The sequence below is a fragment of the Saccostrea cucullata genome, unplaced genomic scaffold, assembly GCF_032062105.1.
Source record: "Saccostrea cucullata isolate Sc308-1 unplaced genomic scaffold, CSIRO_AGI_Scuc_v1 ctg1506, whole genome shotgun sequence".
In the NCBI taxonomy this organism is placed as follows: domain Eukaryota; kingdom Metazoa; phylum Mollusca; class Bivalvia; order Ostreida; family Ostreidae; genus Saccostrea; species Saccostrea cuccullata.
The window spans coordinates 126,434-150,432 of NW_026922712.1; the positions used below are offsets into that span (position 1 = coordinate 126,434).

Genomic DNA, 23,999 nt, shown 5'->3' on the forward strand with positions numbered 1-23,999 from the left:
TATCCATAGTAAAACTGAATATTAAACAATATCAAACTGTTATATTGCACTTTGATACAGTAATTAAACTGTGGATTTTTCAGAATAAAAACTATTGAGGCTAAATCACTTTTAACATGAAAGTAAAACAAATAAATATTGGGCCCTTAACAATGCATAAAAATGAAATTATATCATTTCATAATCATAATTATTCTAAAGCAGTAAAAATTTTAACAAGTGCTGGGAACTAAAATCTTTATATAATGAACATCAGAAAATTTATACTACGTCTATTAAATATAAATTATATTGAATAAATTCATATGAGCCTTGTAAAAATGTGAATTTTCTTTTAATTTACATGTACATATGATAATAAACTTTGTAAAAACTGCAGCGTCCTGATAAAAAAAATCAGGGTCTGTTCTTCAGAGGACTATGAGAAAACTTCTAAAAATAGTCATATTGGTATTGCCATGAATTACATCATCAGTAATTTTTAATTAAATATTTGGGTCAACTTTGGAGGGTGGTGTTCCTCAATTCTTCTGAGTCCCAACTCGTCCATGATAGCTTCTCTGGCCTCCATTTTACGATAATGTTGGAGACGCCGCCGCCATTGTGTAGCGAGAATAACGGCACAGACCTCATCCTTTCCACCAGACTCTGGAGTAACTAGGCCCTACAAAAAATGTGTCAACTTTCAATGTCACAAAGACTTTTACAACTATAACATTGATTAACCCAATTTAGATAAATGGTTAGACACGATTTTTGCTTTTTTTTCTTCGTTTGCTAATGCTTTTGGTGAAAAGGGTAGAATAACAATGCGTGTAAAAACGTGAGTATTCTAAATAAATCTCGATCATGTCTGTGAAGTTGCATAAAATCTGTTTATATAAACACAAAAAACTGGTGATAAGACCATTTTGCTGCTACGCTAACATATCTCATAAATAACAGTACATGTACTGAAAAAAAAGCAACACACAACTTAATATACCCGGTAATGTACAATTGAATGAGCCCTTAAATCTTGCCAAACCCAGATGTTTAAACATCTACAATATACAAATATATCCTTACGTATTATTTCACTAAAACTTGTTATTAATCAGGGCATACTATCGAATTTGACGACAACTTAGCGCCGAAGTGTTTGACAAAGAAGAGTAGAAAAGGTCTGGGGTCCGTTTACAAAAAACTTGTGACTAATACCAGAAACTTAAGTTAATTGAAAATTTTTGTACATAAAACTGACAGCGAAAAATATCTTTCTACGTTACTTTTTAAAAAAATATTAAACATTTTTTTTTCAAATTAATCTAAACAAGAAAGTTATAAGCAGAATTAGATTGTTGATTTTTGTCATAAGTTCTTTTGTAATACGGGGTTCCTGAATTTTAAAAATCAAAATTTCAAAAGTCAATATTGCATGTGTTCTCTTCCGACATTTACAGTCGCTGATATCATTATGAGCATAAAATTGATCAGGGAAATAAGGACGCGAAATCTCGCGGATATACATGTATTTCGCACGCGAATAAAAGTTGGTTTTACAGTAGCTGATTCTTCGAATAGGGGTGAATAGTCATCCCTTCATAATGCTTTTCTCTGCTCACTGCTATCATTAAAAATCGAAAATGGAAATCAAATGCATTGATCCTTTTCTCCCGTAATTGTTCAGCTGGAGACAATAATTCAGGATTAAACCGTAACCCTCTCTGTTTCTCCTACAATAGTCAAGAAATTTGTGACAGAAAAGACCCTCCGATTTCTTACACTAAGTTATTTATTTTGTATACCATAGGAAACATCGGAAGAAAAACGCAAAACAAGTGTTTCATACAGAAATACCCAACTTACAATCCGAGGTGAGAAATGTTTGTTCAATGGAACAATTATTTTGAGGGTTTTCCCCTGATTTTTCCTATGTTGTAAATGATAAATATCCTTTGTACCCCGGGCTCGAATACTGGGGGTGGGGTGGGTGGGGGAGGCTTGTCTTCAAGTGTCCGTGTTATTGGGTACATGGAAATCTTTGCATACACTGGCTACAAGCGTTCTTTTTGTCTTTTCGTGTGGTTCATGGCCGTGCCCCCCCCCCCCAATAATTTTGCCGATTATGCCAGTAAAGAATACTATTGAAACTAAGCTACATGTATGTTGGTGCCCCCCCTCCCCCAATAAAAACGCCTGATGACCTTTTTTTTTGCTTGTCAAAGAATTTTTGGAAGTTGATAGTGCCCCAACTGAAAATGTTAGCCTTTAGGTCCCCCCCCCCAACTGAAATTCCTACGGAAAAGGAATGGTCTGCGTGCTTTAAGGCCTGCCCTATATATTGTGTACAGTTGTTGATCTCTCTGATACTGGCATTGCGGGAATGTTTAATATATATTAGCAGTTAACATTTGCAGTGTGAACCTGTTCTGTTAGAAGATTAAAAGGACTTCACTGTCTGAGTCTTCCTTCTGAGTAACCTCAATACACAGGATTGGAACTAATTAAGGAAATTGCTCAACAATTCCATTCTGATTGTGTATTTGCTTTAGTCATGCAATAACCTGTGAGCTCTTAGAAATTCAGTAAGGCGTGACATCCTTACGGTTAAGGTGGAATGCCACACCAATTTTTTATTTCATAGATCTTTGAGTCATCCTTTTTAAACAGTGGTTTCAGTATTGAAAGGCCGATATTAGCTCTTAATTATTTTATATGAATTTTTTTGTATTTTTTCAAAGAAAATGAAAAAAATTATTTACATCCAAATTAGATGCTTTCTTGTAAAAATTTGGCTGTACATGAATGCATCACTTGAATACCTAATAAAATATGCAAAGAAAGTCTGGTTAGACTTTTTAATTTTTTTTAATAAAAAATTATTTATGAAAATAAAACACATTATTTGTGAATATTTTTTAAACTTGTGGTTAAAAACACCATAAAACAAGTCACAACTAAGGACAACATGTTTGTCAATCATATTTTTAAAAGAAATTGAAACAAAATTTAGAAATTTTAGAGAAATTAATTTTTTTAATATTTGGACCTAACCCGATCAAAATTCAACCGATCCCGATCAAAATTTACACAAAATGAATAAAATGCTAATTTATTGCCTCTTCATATATTTACAATGAAGAAATCTATTTTATTGTCAGGTTCTATAATGTTTTAACCTTTATAACACCTAATCAGACTAGTATTTTTAGGAAAATTTTATTTATTTCCAATAATTGTACAATTATGGTCGGGATCGGTTTAATTTTGATCAGGATTGGCCAAAATTAAAAAAAATTAATTTCTCTAAAATTTGGATATTTCGTTTCAATTTCTTTTAAAAATATGATTAATGAACATGTTCTCCCCAGTTGTGACTGGTTTTAAGAAGATTTTAACCACAAGTTTAAAAAATATTCACAAATTATGTGTTTAATTTTCATAAATAATTTTTTATAAAAAAAAATTAAAAAGTCTAACCAGACTTTCTTTACATATTTTATTAGGTATTCATGTGATGCATTCATTTACAGCAAAAATTTTACAAGAAAGCATCTAATTTGGATTTAATTAATTGTTTTCGTTTTCTTTGATAAAATACAAAAAAATTCATATGAAATAATTAAGAGCTAGTGTCGGCCTTTCAATGCTGAAACCATTGTTTAAAAAGGTTGACTCAGAGATCTATAAAATAAAAAGTTGGTGTGGCATTCCTCCTTAAGGTCTCAAATTCTCATCGAATATTTTCAAAAATATCATGATCACTAATGATTGCAAAAATGATTTTAACTTAATATCGAATTTCAGGTGCATGGCTTTCAACACAAATTACCTGGTGCAAACTTCCAGCTATCAAAGATTTTCTTTTGCATATCCAGTATATCCACTGCTGGACATTATTTCAAAATCAGTCAGAATATACATTTTTTTTCTTTTCGGTTTATTTTTTTTTTCTACTTATCACTTTAGATTTTTTTACTACAAATCAGCATTTAAAAATCAGATCGTACGTGTAAATTAAAAACAAGAAAAAAATAATCGTATTTGACGTCTGACGTCTTTTTTTTTTTAAGGGAGCCAACTTGGGTTTTATTGTGTGAAAACTACAACAGGAAACTCTTTAAATTTTATACTTTATGCAACTTTGTACATGCTTTTTATAAGGGACCGTCTCAAAATACAGCTACATGTACATTTACTATTATATTGTTTTTCTAATAGGATTACATAGGAAAGTGCCAATTTTTCGCACTTTAAAACAAATTATACAAATACTACAATAGACCTTTTGCTCAATTCATAATAAATGATGAGAAATACTATACGGTACATTATATGTAAGAAACACAAAATTCTACTGTCTTGTTTCCGGAGGGGGTGCAGGGTTCTCCACATTTGAAAATTTAACCATGGAGGAAGCTGCGCGAAGGCGAAATGTGACCCAAAACACTAATGCATCTTAGACTTCCTAATCTTCATTAATCAATGATTGGTTTTACAATTTTTAAACTTACCCACTGCAACACAAAACAATGAAATAAATAACTTTGCAAAGTTAAAAAAAATAATAATTAATTTGAAAAGGATTTATCGTGTATCTTACTTCACAAATGTACCAAGATTTGACCAAAACTGTTGTAACTTTCTGAAGGAATTTAAAGAAAAAATATTGATACAGGTAGCCAGTAACCATGGCATAAAATTAATAATTAGAAGAATTGTAACCTGTTGTATGAAATGTTTTGTTTCAATATGACTAACACTGATGAATGGGTAGTTGTTTTTTTTTTAATATATTCGATCAGTGCATACTATTTATGCAAGATATATTACTGTATTCAGCGGCGGCTCACACAAATTGGTCCGACCAAAATAGTTCCATCATGATAAGTAGATAAAACATTATTGTTCATTATAAGGGTAAAGTTGTGTATGTCATACGTTGAAGAAATCAAAAATAACGCCAAATTATTATTAGAAAATCACTTTCCCCCCGAAATGCAAATAAAAAATATCAATATTCCTACGCTCGCTCCCTCCTCAGCCTTTTTTTTTTTTTACATGTTTGATAACAGAGAATATTTAGGTCATTCTTCGATTCATATCTTTTCACCGATGAATTGATAAAACTATATCAACAATTGTATTAAGTACATGTTTATAGTCCGTTAATTATCATACAAATTCTTCTTAAAGAAAAAATTAATCATTCTGTATGTGTGTTTTATTAAATGACAGAATTTTCAATCCCTGGCCGGATTCTGCTCGTGTGTACACCAGTCATTCCCATATAATTCATACATTTACCAAGTCCATAATATTGAAAAACGAATTTAAGAGCAATGATATAATTTTGTGTTTGATTGATAAAGTAAACATCCTTCATTAATAAAATGAAATTTTACACGTTAATCTTTCTTCGTTTAGTTTTTATGGCTATTCCAACTCACCACATGCAAGAACTCCGTAACGGAGGTTATAAGTCAGAAAAAGCAGCTGTAAAGTTTTTAAAGTCTTTGTTCATGTTTTAATTTTTATTGAATTTCGAAGCTTTATCAATATACTACTAAATTATGACAGAAGAAATTCTGGACTGCAAACATAAAAAATATTTACTAAATATGTGTAAATCCAGATAACGGAATTTTTGGACAATAAAATAAACACTATTTTCCAGTAGCACCGTATACAACCGGTAACGCGGGGGAGTCGCTAAAAAGTATGGGGGAGTCGTTTTCAACGTATGGGGGAGTAGATTTTCACCGCTTCGGAGTCGGAAGAGATGTGGGTCACGTCTTTTTTCGGTATTTATAAGATGTATTTACAAAAAACAAATATCCCACGGAAGATGGCAATAGTTAAGCTTTATTTTGGTCATTTGTCCGGCTGTCATATACGTCTAGTTTTCTCAAACACTTCGAAACTATTTGACAGTTTTCATATTTACGTTGATCGGATGGTAAAAACATGCATGATTTGTACAATCTACGGCTTGTGTAGGGATTTTCACAGTTAAAACAGCGAGAGAAAACGTTTATCTTTTAAATGCAACAACTTAAACTTGAGTAGACTTTATAAAAATTAATAATTAAGACATTTTCTCCTCAGACAGTGACGGTTACGTAGGGGGGAGTCGTGTATGGGAAAGCACAACGCAGGGGGAGTCGCAAAATAAAGTCAAATGCATACTCGTACTTGGTGTTGTTTTCATCTCTTTTATACTGACAATACCTTTTTATTTACTCGAAGATATCTATAAATCTATGTTTGATTATTTCCTTTATTTTTTGAAGTTACGAAGAGAGATTTTTTTCTGTGGCTTTATCAGTTCTAGAGAAAAATCAGCATTATTGATTACATGAACAATTGGATTACATATCATCGGAGCACATGTGCTTGGGGACAGGACCTTCCCCCTCAATATGTAATTTCCGTACATGAATATCACACAAAATTCAATCCACGAACTCAGGAACCCTAACTCTCCTAAAATAAAAGAACAACCAGATTTATAATTTTAAAATTTCTTGATATCAACCATTTTTTTAATTCGTGAAAGGCAGATCTTTGAAACGGTTGCACGCGCCCCTTGCCTTTTTCTTATGGAAGGGGGTTAAATTTAACTGGTATATTTTCTCGATTAGGTTCACAGATAACATTCATATATTTTTTTAAAATTATTTATCATATAAAATAACACATTTTGAGACACTAACGAATTAGTATGTCAAATTGAGAATATTTTGGATAATCTGAGGTTAATACACATAGGTAAATAAACTAAATATACAGGATGAATGCTGAAGAAGGGACTGAATTGCATATTACCTTAAACGCTGGAAATGTATGTCTATGATAAATAAAACGAGAAGTGTCAATGTAAAAATAATTAATCACAAACTTTGCAGTTGAAAAGAGAAAATACGAAAATATTTCTTTTCTGTATACACTTCATTATTATGATACCCTCTCTTTCCTTGCCCCAGCTATATACAGTTTCTCAGAATATGATACCCCCTTTACCCCTCCCCTATCGCAGTTTCGTGAACACATAGCATGGTGTATTGTTGTAACAGAATCAGTCTGAGGCAACCAGCATTATACATTCATAGACAGGTATCGAGGGCAACATGCATTTTGTCGGACCCAAGAAACAAACTGTTTGCAGGACACTGGTTAGGCCGAATGCAAATAGTTTTGTTCGAGGGGTCGACGAAACACATTTTGCCAGATCTAGAGAACAAATTCGATAAATGTTTTGTTATACAATTTACTGTTTATTATGATATAATCATATGCATGATGAAATTTTCGTTTCACACTTTGACATAAACGGTACTATATCTCATCGAATGGTCCAACATCTCGCTCTCCACGGTCAAACAGCTATTTATTTGAAGAAAACAGTAGAAAGGTTATTCTTTTTAGCATAAATTTATATAAAAATTTTTAAAAGTATAACAAACAAAAATTACATACAACTCACCTGAAAAATTTTGAATTTTGACAAGGAAAAAAAAGGTTGTTGAAAGGAGGTAACATACTTTGACAACCAAATTTTAGCAACACATTAGCAAATAACAGTTACTATCCTGCAACAATAATAATAAAAAAAAATAATTTTAAAGAATGTTTGATATTATTAAGAAATTTTCTAAATTAAAAATCGGGTTGTTCTTTTTTTATGGAGAGACTTTCATTGTCGGAAGTTAGGGTTCCTGAGTTCGTGGATTGAATTTTTGTGATATTCATGTACGGAAATTACATATTAAGGGGGAAGGTCCTGTCCCCAAGCACATGTGCTCCGATGATATGTAATCCAATTGTTCATGTAATCAATAATGCTGATTTTTCTCTAGAACTGATAAAGCCACAGAAAAAAATCTCTTTTCGTAACTTCAAAATATAAAGGAAATAATCAAACATAGATTTATAGATATCTTCGAGTAAACAAGAGGCCCACGGGCCTTATAGGTCACCTGAGCATTATGCAACAACTTTCCAGTTACAGTGTATTGAATTTGATTCATGTTTTAAGCCAGATGCTATATGGCATTCACAATTTTGAAAGGGCACCATTGATCATCATAACAATAAACTTAGCTGTTGCTTAGCTTGGTTACTGAATACCCATACGCAGGGTAGGGGAACAAAAATGCACTCCAACTAATCAGTAATATTCATCAATATTCAGTAGTGTCCCTAACACTCTGACATAAACCCCTGACCCTAGGTTGCACAAATTTTTAAAAGGCACCCTTAAAATTGCCTATCAAAAAGTAAATAAATGTTTTATAAATACAAAGGACCAGATTTCAAACAATTAATTCATTTTCAGTATATAAGTAAAGCCCCCCCCTCCCTGACCCTGGGGCCTTGAAATTCACAATTCTGCAAGATTAGGACCCTTGCTCATCATAAATATATAGGTAGTTCATCTGCTTCATACCCAGAGACAGAGAAATTTTCAAAGATTTAATGTGTTTTCACTATATAATCAATAGAGCCCCACCCTAACACCAGAACCCCGGAAAATGGGGCAATGAAATTCATAATTTTAGAAGAGGCATTCTTGCTCATCATAACTATGCACTTACTTAGTTTATTTAATACCTAGGAGCAGAGAAGAAGATTTTTGAAGAATTCATGTATTTTCACTTTATAATCAATAAAGCCCCCCCCCAGAACCATTGACGCTGGGGCCATAAAATTCACATTTTTTGTAGAGGCACTCTTGCTCATCATAACTATGCACTTAGTTTATTTAATACCTATGAGCAGAGAAGATTTTCAAAAATTCATGTATTTTCACCATATGATCAATAGAGCCCCCCCCCCCCCTCAACACCAGAACCCTTGACCCTGGGGCCATAAAATTCACAATTTTGGTTGAGGCCCCCTTGCTCATCATCACTATGCACTTAGTTAATTTATTTAATACCTAAGGGCAGAGAAGAAGATTTTCAAAGAATTCAGGTAATTTCACAATATATTCAATAGAGCCCCCCCCCCCAACACCAGAACCCTTGATGATAGGGCCATTAAATTCACAATTTTGGTTGAGGCACACTTGCTCATCATAAGTTCATAACTATGCACTTAATTAGTTTATATAATACCTAGGAGCAGAGAAGAAGACTTTCAAGGAATTCACATATTTTCACTATATAATCAATAGAGTCCCCCCCCCCCACACACACACACACCAGAACCCTTGACCCTGAGGCCATAAATTCACAATCTTGGTTGAGGAACACTTGCTTATCATAACTATGTACTTAGTTAGTTTATTTAATACCTAGGAGCAGAGAAGAAGATTTTCAAAGAATTCATGTATTTTCACTTTATAAACAATAAAGCCCCCCCCCCCCCACCAGAACCATTGATGCTGGGGCCATAAAATTCACAATTTTTGTAGAGGCACTCTTGCTCATCATAACTATGCACTTAGTTAGTTTATTTAATACCTAGGAGCAGAGAAGAAGATTTTCAAAGAATTCATGTAATTTCACTATATAATCAATAGAGCCCCCCCCCCACACCAGAACCCTTGACCCTGGGGCCATAAAATTCACAATTTTGGTAGAGGCACTCTTGCTCATCATAACTATTTACTTACTTGGTTTATTTAATACCCAGGGACAGAGAAGAAGATTTTCAAAGAAATCATGTATTTTTACTATATAATCAATAGAGCCCCACCCTAACACCAGAAACCCAGACCCTGGGGCCATAAAATTCACAAATTTGGTAGAGGCACTCTTGCTCATCATAACTATGTATTTAGTTGGTTTATTTAATACCCAGGAGTAGAGAAGAAGATTTTCAAAGAAATAATGCATTTTCACTATATACTTATTTAGCCCCGCCCTAGCACCAGAACCCCTGACCCTGGGGCCATGAATTTCACAATTTTTGTAGAGGACTCAATGCTGATTACAATCATGCAAATAGTTTGACTGCTTGATGTCCAGGAGTAAAGAAGAAGATTTTTAAAGATTGCATTACTTTTAGTGGTTTTTGCCCCACCCCTCAGGCCCCAGGGGGGCAGGGATCATGAAATTCACAATTTTTGTTCCCCTTCACCCATAGATGCTTTGTGGCAAATTTGGTTGAAATTGGTTCAGTGGTTGCAGAGAAGAAGCTGAAAATGTTCAAATGTTAACACACGACACACGACACACGACGGACGAAAACGGATAGCAATAGGTCACCTGAGTTTACTCAGGTGACCTAATAAAAAGGTATTGGCAGTATAAAAGAGATGAAAACAACACCAAGTACGAGTATGCATTTGACTTTATTTTGCGACTCCCCCCTCGATGTGCTTTCCCATACACGACTCCCCCCTACGTAACCGTTACTGTCTGAGGAGAAAATGTCTTAATTATGAATTTTTATAAAGTCTAGTCAAGTTTAAGTTGTTGCATTTAAAAGATAAACGATTTCTTTTGCTGTTTTAACAGTGAGAATCCCTACGCAAGCCGCAGATAGTCCAAATCATGCATGTTTTTACCATCCGATCAACGTAAATATGAAAACTGTCAAATAGTTTCGAAGTGTTTGAGAAAACTAGACGTATATGACAGCCGGACAAATGATCAAAATAAAGCTTAACTATTGCCATCTTCCGTGGGATATTTGTTTTTTGTAAATACATCTTATAAATACCGAAAAAAGACGTGACCCACATCTGTTCCGACTCCGAAGCGGTGAAAATCTACTCCCCCATACGTTGAAAACGACTCCCCCATACTTTTTAGCGACTCCCCCGCGTTACCGGTTGTATACGGTGAGTAGGAATATTGCCAAGCAAACAGATTATTACATTACTTGCACCACTTGATTTGAAAAATAAAAGGATATATCTTGAAAATTAAAGGACTTATCTGATTATAAATTGACCACTTTTTAAAGAAAAGTTGATATACAAATTGCTCAAAAATTGTAACGGAGGTTACACAAACTCGTTTTGAAGATTAAGAGATAAAAATACTTTGTAAAACGTGTCAAACACACTTTAAAAAGAATGTTTTTACACAATTAAGAGAAGAATTAAACAGTTTTCCCCTCTTTTTTAGAGCAATTTACCAAAAAGTGTCTTTCGTTACGGAGGTTATTCTGAATATTTACAAAAAGAGTAAACCGAATTATAGACTTCCTTTTGGCTTTACAAACTAATGTCGCTCAGCATTACTAAGGGTCAATCAACTTAATCAAATATTTATTAATATATTATTGTCTTTTTAACTGCAAATGTGAAAGTAAAGATTTAAACTTCTATAACCTCAGTTACAAAATATACAACCTTCGTTTCGAACAATCGGTGTGAATGCGTTTAACTAATTGTGAATTTAAATAAAAAACAGATAGAAAACAATATTTATTTGTAACAAAAAGGATAAAAAATATTTGTATTAACGTTTTTTAGGCAAATACATTTAAATTTAAAAAAAAACAAAACAAATAATTGTAACCTCCGTTACGAAATACCTTACTGAAACTTGTAATAGTGAAGTGATTTATTGAATCATTGTGGAGTGACTGTCACACATCAACATAACATAATTTTTCATGAAAACTTATTCAATATATCATAATATATGAAAAATTCACTTAAAAACACAAAAATCAATTTTTTGCAGAAAAACCCAACCTCCGTAACATCGTTGGTTTTACGTATAAACGAGTATAATTTTCCTGTACACCGCTGATAGTTCACATAAGGGTAATTTTTTTGTGCCCATACACATTACGGAATATTAGACATTTTCAAAACGAAAAAAAAAACACTATCATTTTTATTTGTAATTTGTAATATAATTTATTTGTAATATGCAAAAAACATCTGAATTAAGGCCATTTTTACCATAATATTTTCAAAAATACCTTTATTTTATGCATTAAACGTGGTATGATTTTTATATTCCAATTTGTTGTCAACTTAAAGAGTAAACTTCCAGCATTATCTGGTAGATTTAATCACCTGAAATGATGCACACGTCAGATTTTGTTGATTTTCCGTTATGTAGGTTAGAGGTTACGGAGGTTAGAACCATTAATAATTTCTTTATTTCTGAATTGTTGTTTAACTTTCCTTACATTTGTTTTTTGTTTACTAGACATACCCATTGGTGTCAATCAACAGCATTGAAATAGTACTTCACATAGCCTCTGTTTCTTCACAATCACCGTCACGTAGGTTAGGTTCTTATATGCGACATTATAAAAAATCCATATTTTTAAAAATTTTGAACACGGTTTTATTGATTTGCCTAAAAAAAGATTCTGTGCTAAAGTTTTAATATATATTAGACACAAAAACACAGTTTTAGCTGTACCAACGATATATTGTATTATCTTAAAAAATATTCAAACACTGTTACGGTAGGTTAGGTGAAATTTGGCGACAGCGATGATCAAAGGTTTGTTTAAAAATCGTTATTCGTTTATCAATGAAAGTTTCGTTTATTTGATTTTGACATATTTCTTCATTAATTAAAACAATTTTTGTTTGTTTAGAACAAAATGCGACCAGGTAATGCACATTCAAACTGCAAGGTATACTATGGCGACATCGCCTTTTACACAATTCCGGGCTTCCTTTTGTGTAAATACTCGGAGAAAAAATATCAAAACAAGAGGCCCATGGGCCACATTGCTCACCTGAGCACTGTGGCTAGGAAAAAGTAGAAATTGGTTTATTATTTAATAATTTAAATCCAAAAGTAGTCCCAATACCAATCCTGGCTTTGCTATTCTTGATAAGATGATTTTTAAAGAATTTTCCTATATATGTCTATGAAAAACTTTGGTCGGCCATTGTGGCCCCGCCCTACCCCCGGGGGTCATGATTTGAAGAAACTTGAATCTACACTACCTGAGGATGCTTTCATATAAATATGACCAATTATGGCTTTGTTATTCTTGAGAAGAAGATTTTTAAAGAAATTTCCTATATATTTCTATGTAAAACTTTGGTCGGCCATTGTGGCCCCGCCCTACCCCCGGGGGTCATGATTTGAACAAACTTGAATCTACACTACCTGAGGATGCTTTCATATAAATATGACCAATTATGGCTTTGTTATTCTTGAGAAGAAGATTTTTAAAGAAATTTCCTATATATTTCTATGTAAAACTTTGGTCGGCCATTGTGGCCCCGCCCTACCCCCGGGGGTCATGATTTGAACAAACTTGAATCTACACTACCTGAGGATGCTTTCATATAAATATGACCAATTATGGCTTTGTTATTCTTGAGAAGAAGATTTTTAAAGAAATTTCCTATATATTTCTATGTAAAACTTTGGTAAGCCATTGTGGCCCCGCCCTACCCCCGGGGGTCATGATTTGAACAAACTTGAATCTACACTATCTGAGGATGCTTGCATATAAATATGATCAATAATGGCTGTGTGATTCTTGAGAAGAAGATTTTTAAAGAATTTTCCTATATATTTCTATGTAAAACTTTGGTCGGCCATTGTGGCCCCGCCCTACCCCCGGGGGTCATGATTTGAACAAACTTGAATCTACACTACCTGAGGATGTTTCCCCATAAGTTTCATCTTTCCTGGCTCAGTGGTTCTTGAGAAGAAGATTTTTAAAACATACCATCAAATTTTCATTAATTCCCAATTATCTCCCCTTGAATGAGGGCCTGGCCCCTCATTTGAACAAACTTGAATCCCCTTCACCCAAGGATGCTTTGTGGCAAGTTTGGTTGAAATCGGCCCAGCGGTTCTTGAGAAGAAGTCGAAAATGTGAAAAGTTTACAACGACGACGACGACAACGACAACAACGACGACGACGACAGACAACGGACAAATTGTGATCAGAAAAGCTCACTTGAGCCTTTGGCTCAGGTGAGCTAAAAATATACCAGCTAATGTTTTTTTGTGTGACAAAATATGTAAACATAAAGGGTCAAGGAATAATTTGAATATCAGTAACCATAGCTTTGAAATGTATTGGCGACATAGCGTTTTTTCATTTGTATGAATTATACGGGAATGACTGACACTTGGTAAACTGTAGGGTATATAAAATGTGTAGCAAAACGAGAACTGGGTCGGAGATTCGGGTTCGTGTTGAAGTCAGCATACCATTTTATAAAGAACTTGAATTATGTAAGTAATTTCTGCGACGATTACATTAGTAATTTCAGTAATTTTCAAAACAAAAACGTTTTCATTTTAGAATTTTCCGACCCGGTCCTGATTTTCCTAACCCGGCCATTTTAAACACAAGTTGTTGCAGATGCAAATGATAGAACAAACTATAGTTCAACAGGGATTGTATAATTTTTATTAATCAGAATTCGTATTCATATGATCTAATTAAGAAAAGTTTTGTCTGCCATCGTAACTTCTCGGCAAAACAAAACGTGTTTCTCCGAGCTCGCCGGATGCGTTTGACTGCTCCATCGCACGTGTGTAGACCAAGGCTAATGTTGGTCTTGCGGACACAGGTATGTGTACTGTTTGTTAGGAGACTGGGTGACCGTAATGCTACGGACTCACGAAATTTACACCAGTTCCATAATTAGACATTGCAGTTTTTTTTTTTATTAAAGTCATTATAAACACTGTTAAACATATTAAATCTAAAAGTCGAATATCTTTGGATATGGGGTAACCCATATCTATTCTTGTTTAAGTTAGCACTCAAAAGAACATTTGGACCAGAGTTTTGTTTACTTCTCCACGTGCCCAGAGCTAAAAATAGCGCCACGCGACGTATCATAACAACGGGAAGTAACTCTAAAACTAAGACGGCGATTGAGACGCGGGCCCTATGCACATTTTATCAAAAAGATAATAAAGTTCAAGCTTAAAAAACAGAGCATGGGAAATTGATTAAATACAGAGGAATATGAAATTTTTTTAGTGTATTTTTTTCTGGCACAGGAACTTGAATCGCAAGCATGACGATTATTGTGCTCGTAATACCGCGTAATACCGTACCGGTATTATAATCTTTTATAAACCGGTTATACATCTAATCATGTAGTGAACATGTTGAAGTTCCCCAAAATTATTTACATGTGTACAGGATAATTAACTCTCAATATATTGATCATCTGATTGACTCTCCATTGATTGTCACACTTCACAGCAAAGTCGCTGATAAGCCGTTGTTAACATAATAACAACGTGTTTGTTTAGCGCAGTCCGCTTTCCTTCGAGGCATGCGAGGTGCACGACAGTCAGAGTATAAACACAATTAACTACTCAAGTCATTAAAAAATTAGGTGTCAGGACTGAAATGCAATAAAATTTAACCATGGAGGCTGCCGATTTTAACCATGGCGCAGCTCGTTTAACCATGGCGCACATAAATTTAACCATGGCGGACCGCCATGGTAAATCCCCTTGTGGAGAACCCTGCGGTGTCTCAAAATGTCAAAATTAATTAAATTTCCCAGTTGTTATGGAGTACTACAAAATACGACAGATACAAATGATTTATACAAAAAAATATAAGAATGATTGATACATGTAGTATCTCAAATTTCTATGTTTTAAATTTCAAAAGCTTATATTAAATACTTTTTCTTATACAACATTTTTATGACCCCTTTAAGAGCTTCAGTTAATCATAACATAAAATTTACGACGTCAAGCTACCTATCAATTAAAAAATCGTTTTAAAAATGAGTTAATATAAAATTGTAATCATTACTATTTTCAACCTGTAATTTATTAATTTTGTTAAATTTAAATATAATTCATTTTACTACGATGCGTGAATTATTACACAATAGCAACACCAGTCGGCCCTCATAATTATTATTACATGTAAAACTCATATGAAAATATGTTTAATGGACATTAAGTGGAAGTATATCATTTAAAGGTGTAAATATTTTGTTTTCAACAAGCAGCTATTACATACGTTACGATGGTAACAAAGTATTCAAAAGTAAAAAAAAATATTCATTGAATTTTATATGTTTTATAGTTACCATGGCAACATGTCTTAAATTTCGAAAAATGGCATTTTTAAATATGCTTAGAGCACCATAATTAACATTTGTGGCAAAGCAAACAATTGGCAATGACTGTTTCCAAAAGTTGAAGGTCAGATGTCTCAAATGCATGATAAACATGTTTGGTAAATCAGCTATTACATACGTTACTATGGTAACAAAGTATTCAAAAGTAAAAAAAAATATTCATTGAATTTTATAAAGTCATACACGTAAAAATAAAAGGCAATTATAGGATGAAATGTTACCAAATAAAAGAAAAAAGAGCCTTGAAACATATACCAAGAAGAAAATATGATATTTCATTTTGGTTGGCAATGGTTGCCAAGGTTTTTATACCACAGAGAGCCTTCAAAGTAACACTCTGTATAATTAAATCTGATCCTATCTTTAAAAAAAGCACATTTCCTCATAACTAATGATCAATTTTATAAGATGTCGGTGTGCTCCAAGTTTTCCCACTTGAAAAAATTCAGATTAGATTCTTTAAATAGAGCGTTGCTATGGAAATAAGCAGAAAATATATGCTTAAAAATAGTGTTGGCAAATCGGACGATTTTTAGTAACCGGTTACTCGCTTCATCTTCCGATCAAGTACCCGGTTACTCGGATGATTTTTGGTAAAAGTATCAATAACTATTATTTATCTTATTTTATACTTATCGGTAGTAGTAATGCAGAAATATAATGTATAGAGACATTATATTTCCAATACACACATACGATATCGTCAAAGATTTACGATTTTAAAATAATGAAAATTAATAGGGAATTCCCACACAAAGACAAATAAATACGTCATCGTCAATCACCAGTTTACACTTTCTTTTTCACCCCCCGAAATATGAAGCAATCAAGGAGAATAATTATTTACATACTCCATAATTAATAGTTAATATGTGGTGTGTCCAGTAAATCGCTGGTTTCAGAATAATTTAAGCTCAGGTGATTTAACAGATTTTGAATCAGCTGTTCTTTTGTTACAACTCCAAGCTTATTGTGTCTGCGGCGGCATCTCGTTAAATTATCAAATGCGGTAATTATAACTCAGGCCTTCAAAATATGTATACCCCAAGCAATCAAAGCTATCAATTATATAAAGTGTGAAAACTAATCAAAACAATTTGATTCACTACAACCATGAACTATATCAAGTCTAACGGAACCTAAAATTAGGGAATTTGGAAGTTCGTATACATTTATAAATTATAAAACATTCATATTACTATGTAGAATTTATTTTATCCGAGTAACCGAATAGCAGTTTTACTAACCGATACTCGCAACGTTCGACGGTTAACCGGTTAACCGGGTACTCGTTGCCAACACTACTTAAAAACCTGAAAAATATTTTCTTTCCTTGGATACGTACCCTTAAATGTAGATTCCCAAAACTTTTATGACTGATATTTATTAACAGCTAACTTGACTTTTAATTTTGACTATCATCCGATCTCTAAGTGGATGCAAGAAGTTGGCAAACAGGGTTTAATATTGATATAAAGTTCACAAAATCGAACATTTTCCCTTCTTGGTAACCATAGCAACAGTGCTGTTTTATTCATCAAATTTTATCAATATATGATATTCAACTTCAGTTCTAACACATAAGTACTATTAAAGCTGAGTCCTTTAATTTGTTTCTTGATTAAATGGCAATTTAATTCTTAATGCAGCGAAAAATAATTCACTTTTAAGCACTGGTACTTTGTTTCCATGGTAACACTGCAAAGTAGCAATTATACCCACTTTTTCTTATGGTTTTGGTGTTGCAAGGTCCTAAGGATGCATATTTACCAGTCTTGAATTTTCATGTTTTTCCTCAGGACAGTAGGATTAACCCAATCTTAGTTACTGGTTTTGCATGGTTACGCTGTGTTACCATGGCAATCATAAAAGTTATTTATAGAATAATATTGCTTATACTTATATACTTAAGGTCAAACATTTTCATTGTTTTTCTTAAGTCGTTGATTGAGTTTGAGCATGTAACACCTACCATTAGTGAATACGGAGTGTTTTTCAGCATATTTCAGCATTTTAAATGTATTCCAAAAGTACCCTTGGTTACCACTTACTTAGAGATATAATCTAAACAGTTTCTTTACAGTATAAGTGACATCAAGGTGTCATGTTTTTGAGAGAATGGTTTGTTTGCTTTTTCTAGTTTTTATTAAGCCACAGTCAAGATTTAAAGTGGCTGAAAATCTCGATTTTTCAAACTTTTCCGGCTGTTGCCATAGCAACCGGGACACATAGCAACGAAATTTTGTTTGGTATTTGTTTCTGGTGTCAAGTACTAAGCATGGGTGAAGTTTCATCAAAATCGGTGACCATGCGTGGCAACGAAGTTTAAGTGGTTACAGAGAATGGCTATTGATTAAAAGACATTGAAGAAAACATAAACATAAAGCAGTAATGTTTATTTTGAGTTGGAAAGTATATACAAGTAATGTTTTCATTTACTTTATCTCAGTCTATTAATATTCGATATAAAGTCAATCTTTTTTCAAAGCACTGGTCATTTACCTGATTTTTTTTAAGAACTACCTGTATTCATAAACTCCCATGGAATTCTTCAATGAGCAAATGTTTGGAACTTCCCTTATCGATAAAATTTTATTTTATTTTAAAACAATGTGTGACTGATGATTGTTTGTGTGCTTGTTTATTTAAATTTTAATGTCCAAATGTCTTGAAATGTGCGCAATGCTACCTCTTTTGGGGTCTGAATCTCCCCCTTTTTCATTGCAGTAGGTTAACATGTAATACATGTATGCAGCATTTCTAGTGCATATATTAAGAAAAGATAAGGAAATGTTCTACCTTCACACAGACAGATTCGGCGGCCGTCATGGCATGCATTACAGCTGTCATAAGATTGTGGGCATTCTGTACCAGTATTCTGTCAGCCTAAAGTCAAATTAAAACAAAAATGGGGTTATATTTATCATATTGCATACAAAATATTATTTAAACTGAATACAAGTTCATATTTCTCATGTAACACAATTTTAATTCATTCATATACATGTATATTGTGAAATTCTTTTCCATTTGAAAGACTTTGATTGTTAAAGATAATGTGCTTTATATTGAAATAAATTATTACAGTGCAAAAAGAATTCACAGAAAAAATAAAAACACTCAGGAATAGAGCATAATGCCAAAACCTCATGATGCTAGAAAGTCAGTCTCATGAATGCTACATGACTTATACAATGAAGTAAAGCCACCATATTCCAAAATCTTGTTTTCTGGAAACTTAGCTTAATGATATCATTATAGGTTTAAACAATATGAAAGTAAAATAGCATCTTCTACACTGGCAATTGGCACAAACATTCAAAAAATGAAATAATTTTTTCAAGTATAAAGTGAGCCAAGAATGTGATTGTGCAGCTTCACTTTATATTAATTATAGAGATCTAGATAATGACAGTGGAAATATGTGCCACACACAAACACACAGTTCTACCTCATCTGGACTCAGCTGAAAATACAGTGGTCAGTCACAAATACAAAACAATAAAGTATACACATACTGATAAGAGTTGTTTTTTTTATAAAAATTTCAAACATGGATACTAAATTACTACCTGTATTTGAAAATGTGGTAGTAATTCACAGTAAAACTTCTACATGTATATTTTAGGCCTTACTATTATATACTTTAATAAGTTCTAAAAATAGAGATTACTGAGATTACTTTTCATACCACTCAGAATACATCAGATGTATAAAGAGATATCTGAGTACACATTTCCAGAAATGTTAAATCTAATAGATATACTATAAAACCTACTCTGTTGTCATCCTGTGAGCTCATCTGGACATTGGCTAAAATTGTCAGCTGTTTACTTAGAGATGGGATCTGATCTGCATAGTACTGTAAATCCTTGCCACACCTGCAATCAAAATTCAGTCAAACTTATATTTCTTCAACTAAATGGGATAAAACATAAACTTCAAGATATCAGGGGCATGCTAGATACTGAGGTTGAATTACACAAGAAAATGGGACTTCGACTAACTTTGAGATATCCATAGTATTCAGTCTTCATTCAGCCAATGAATGAACATGATAGAATTGAAGAAAGGATGGTGCAGAATCTTATATAATGCAAAAAGTAAACACCATAAAGAAATGCATAAGAGAGTTGTTATGTTTTTACTGGATTTTCATTACCTCTGATCAACACAGTGACTAGCGAGCACATCTGTAAATTGTTTCATTTTCTTGCCATTTTCAGCGACTGCCAGAGCAACCTTAACAACATCCTGATGATTCTACAATAAATAATACATGTACAATATAAAGCCTTGATTTACAGTGGAAAAGCTATGAACTGCATAAAAAATTGGGGGTTAAAAATTTTTAAGCTGCAGTAAAAAATTCCTTGCTTTTATATGATGAAACTGAAATTAACCAACAGTTTGTGAGCATGATTTCACATGTAAAATGGGCTATTGGATATACTATGGATTTCATGTACAGTTGACATGTATAAATAGCTACACTGTACTACATGTATATACACACTGCAGCCATACTAAAATTCAGATACTGTAATTCAAGGATAAATCAGGGGAAAAAAGTTATCCAGCCCACAAACCTATACTTTTTAAGCATACAAGTAGAAAACTTACACCGACTGGTCCATCCCCCTTACAGTAATCTGCCATCTGCTGCATCTGTAGTGACATCTCCTTGGCGACTTGAACAATCGGGTTGTTTTCATCTTCCCACTTATCAGCCTCTTTTTGGAGATATTTAGCTGCATTCTAAGAGAATTGTTTGAAAAAGTTATTAATTTAGATTGAAAAACAAGAGGCCCATGGGCCACATCACTCACCTGAGTAACATGGGTGATGCAGTTCTTTACCAGATTCCCCCTCTTGCTATACCTATCATGCACCACTACCCCCTTCCCTTTTATGATTTTAAAACTTTAGAATCTACACTACCCCAGGATGCTTCCATATAAGTTTCAGCTTTCCTGGCCAAGTGGTTCTTGAGAAGATTATTTTTAAAGATTTGTTCTATATATTTCTATGTAAAACTTGGATTCCCCATTGTGGCCCCGCCCTACCCCCAGGGGTCATGATTTTAATAATTTAATATCTACACTACCCAAGGATGCTTACACATAAGTTTCAGCTTTCCTGGCCCAGTGGTTCTTGAGAAGAAGATTTTTAAAGATTTGTTCTATATATTTCTATGTAAAGCTTGGATTCTCTATTGTGGCCCTGCCCTACCCCCAGGGGTCATGCTTTTAACAATTTAATATCTACACTACCCAAGGATGCTTCCATATAAGTTTCAGCTTTCCTGGCCCAGTGGTTCTTGAGAAGAAGATTTTTAAAGATTTGTTCTATATATTATTTCTATGTAAAATTTGGATTCCCTATTGTGGCCCCACCCTACCCCCGGGGGTCATGATTTGAACAAATTAATATCTACACTACCCAAGGATGCTTCCACGTAAGTTTCAGCTTTCCTGGCCCAGTGGTTCTTGAGAAGATTTTTAAAGATTTGTTCTATATATTTCTATGTAAAACTTGGATTCCCTATTGTGGCCCCGCCCTACCCCCGGGGGTCATGATTTTAACAATTTAATATCTACACTACCCAAGGATGCTTCCACATAAATTTCAGCTTTCTTGGCCCAGTGGTTCTTGAGAAGAAGATTTTTTTAGTGACCCCACCCTATTTTTGTCTTTTCTTGATTATCTCCCCTTGTAAGGGGACTTGGCCCTTCATTTTAACAATTTGAACTCCCCTTTACCCAAGGATGCTTTGTACCAAGTTTGCTTAAAATTGGCCCATTGGTTCTTGAGAAGAAGTCGAAAATGTGAAAAGTTTACAGACGGACGGACAGACGACAGACAAAATGTGATCAGAAAAGCTCACTTGAGCCTTCGGCTCAGGTGAGCTAAAAACATATAAACAAATCCTTTTTACAGAAAAAAAAACACTGATTATTTCATAAATGTAGACATGTACCAGAATTGATGCTGAAGACTTGTAAGGGGACTTTGAGTTGCCTTTCTTTCGGTCTCTGTTAAAAGTTCCAACATTAGCTTCCAAGTCTCTTTCCCTGTAAAATTAATCAGACCATTAAATACTAAACACAATTATGCAGCATGTATACCTAATTTTCATCCAACTGGTATCAGATTTTGCTCATGGCATACCTTGTCACTTGCAGAAGTTCCTCATGCACTGACTGAAGTTTAGGGGGCTGGGTTTGAGATCTGGACTTGGGGTTTTCTAGAGATCCCGAGGGGCGATAATTTCCTGCTAAGCTCTCCGTCTCCTTGCCTTCTGTCACTGCTTCAGACACATCCATAACACCCAACAGGTTGTGAAGTTCTACATTATTTAAAGTGGAATAAAAAGAAATTACTAACGAAAAATGCACCTTGGATTCAGGGACCCATTTTACAAAAGATCTGACAACTTAGACTAAAAACATTAAGTTGATTGTAAAATCTTACAAAATTAATGATTCTGGTAAAATTTGTTTGCATAAAATTTTTTTAAAAAGATTAAAACTATTCTCAAAGTAATGCATAAAATGAAAGTTATTTAAAAAATACAAAATGTAATATTTTGATCTTAATTGTACGTTCTTTTGTAAAATGGGGCTCAGAGTTTTTACAATCAAAATCTTCATTCTTGTTAGTTCTTAATCACCTGCAAAAAGACGAACATATACAAGGAGCAATCAGAAATTTAATGAAATGCAAGATAAAGCTGGTTCACAGCAGAAAACCTTACTTATCAGCATTAACTTACCAGACACCAATGTGGGTTTGATGTCTGTCATTTGTCTAAGGTGGACCATTAACCCTTTTATCTGTGAGGTCCATAAAAGTTTCTGTTTATCCACTTCATTCATTGATTCTGTTATGGTGCAATTTTCATCTGAGAAAATAAACCACATCATTACATGTGAATTGTGCTATATACATAATCACAACTTCATACTTTTCACTCCTACAACACATGAATAAAATATTGGTATTTATAAGCCATGCAAAAATAATGTCTTTCCCTGTAATAAAGTCAGACATTTTCCCTGACCCAATAAGCTACATATTTGACCTTGACCTGTTAAGGCCTTGATGACCCGAATCAGTCCGGGTGAGGATTCGGTGACCTGATCCAGGGACCTCCGGACAGCTGCTCGTTTCTCCAGATTGGTGGACAACTGGATACTATTCTGTACTCTCTGTCTCAACTTCACCAACTTCTCACTGAATCGGCTGATCTCTAACTGAAGTTCAGAAATGTAGGCCATTTTCTGCTTTCCTAATTAAATGTAATTAGAACATTTTAATTGGATTTCATCTTCATGTTGAATAAATTATATTTCTCTTTCCTATGGAATAACTTTCATTGTTTTGTTTTTTTTTTCTCGGTTAGTGTATCTCCGACAGATTAATCACACTGCAAGTAAGTTTGCTTAAAGTACATGTACTGCAAGGATATGGACAGCTTTATTTTCTTTAGAGAAAGATTTAAATCTTCTGTACATGTAAATTGATTTCTTTTTATTTAATCCTCTTAGTAAATCTCTGAAAGCTTAATTACTCTGCAAGAGGATTTGTTTACAGTTCATGTACTGTTAGGATAAGCATCATTTTTATGCTTATTGTAGAGAGGGATTACTGTAGTAAACAATGTGCAATTTCCTTTCTTCTTTATATTCTAGAAATCTATAAAAATTTATTTAAAAGACAAAATTGAGAAGTTTGTTTGCAATTTACTCTACTTAAGCCAAAATATATACCTTCAGTAGTGGTTTTGGCCTTGACACCAAGGTCTGTAAGTGCATGGATTGGCTTACAATAAAGGGAGACCTGAGCATGTATCAGGTCCATACAATGCACAGCCTGAAAATAATTACATTTATCATATACCTAATGCGTATCACTCAATTTTACTGTTGATTTTATGCTATCACATGATGTCGTGATCTGACTTTCCGGATCACCACACTGTGGTTTTCTGAA

General features: G+C 33.6%; 1 protein-coding gene across 1 annotated transcript in view; it reads right to left on the minus strand.

The window, feature by feature from the left end:
• Positions 1–246: 246 nt before the first annotated feature.
• Positions 247–23,999, minus strand: part of LOC134262280 (catenin alpha-2-like) — a 37,238-nt gene continuing 13,485 nt past the window's right edge. The window contains exons 21-31 of the mRNA XM_062744658.1: positions 23,777–23,879; positions 23,095–23,295; positions 22,780–22,908; positions 22,176–22,353; positions 21,985–22,078; positions 20,628–20,762; positions 20,167–20,267; positions 19,783–19,885; positions 19,456–19,470; positions 18,804–18,890; positions 247–664 (exon numbers count right to left, since the gene is read on the minus strand). Coding sequence (XP_062600642.1) covers positions 482–664; positions 18,804–18,890; positions 19,456–19,470; positions 19,783–19,885; positions 20,167–20,267; positions 20,628–20,762; positions 21,985–22,078; positions 22,176–22,353; positions 22,780–22,908; positions 23,095–23,295; positions 23,777–23,879 — 1,329 coding nt within the window. The 3' untranslated portion in view covers positions 247–481. The remainder of the gene's footprint in view (positions 665–18,803; positions 18,891–19,455; positions 19,471–19,782; positions 19,886–20,166; positions 20,268–20,627; positions 20,763–21,984; positions 22,079–22,175; positions 22,354–22,779; positions 22,909–23,094; positions 23,296–23,776; positions 23,880–23,999) is intronic.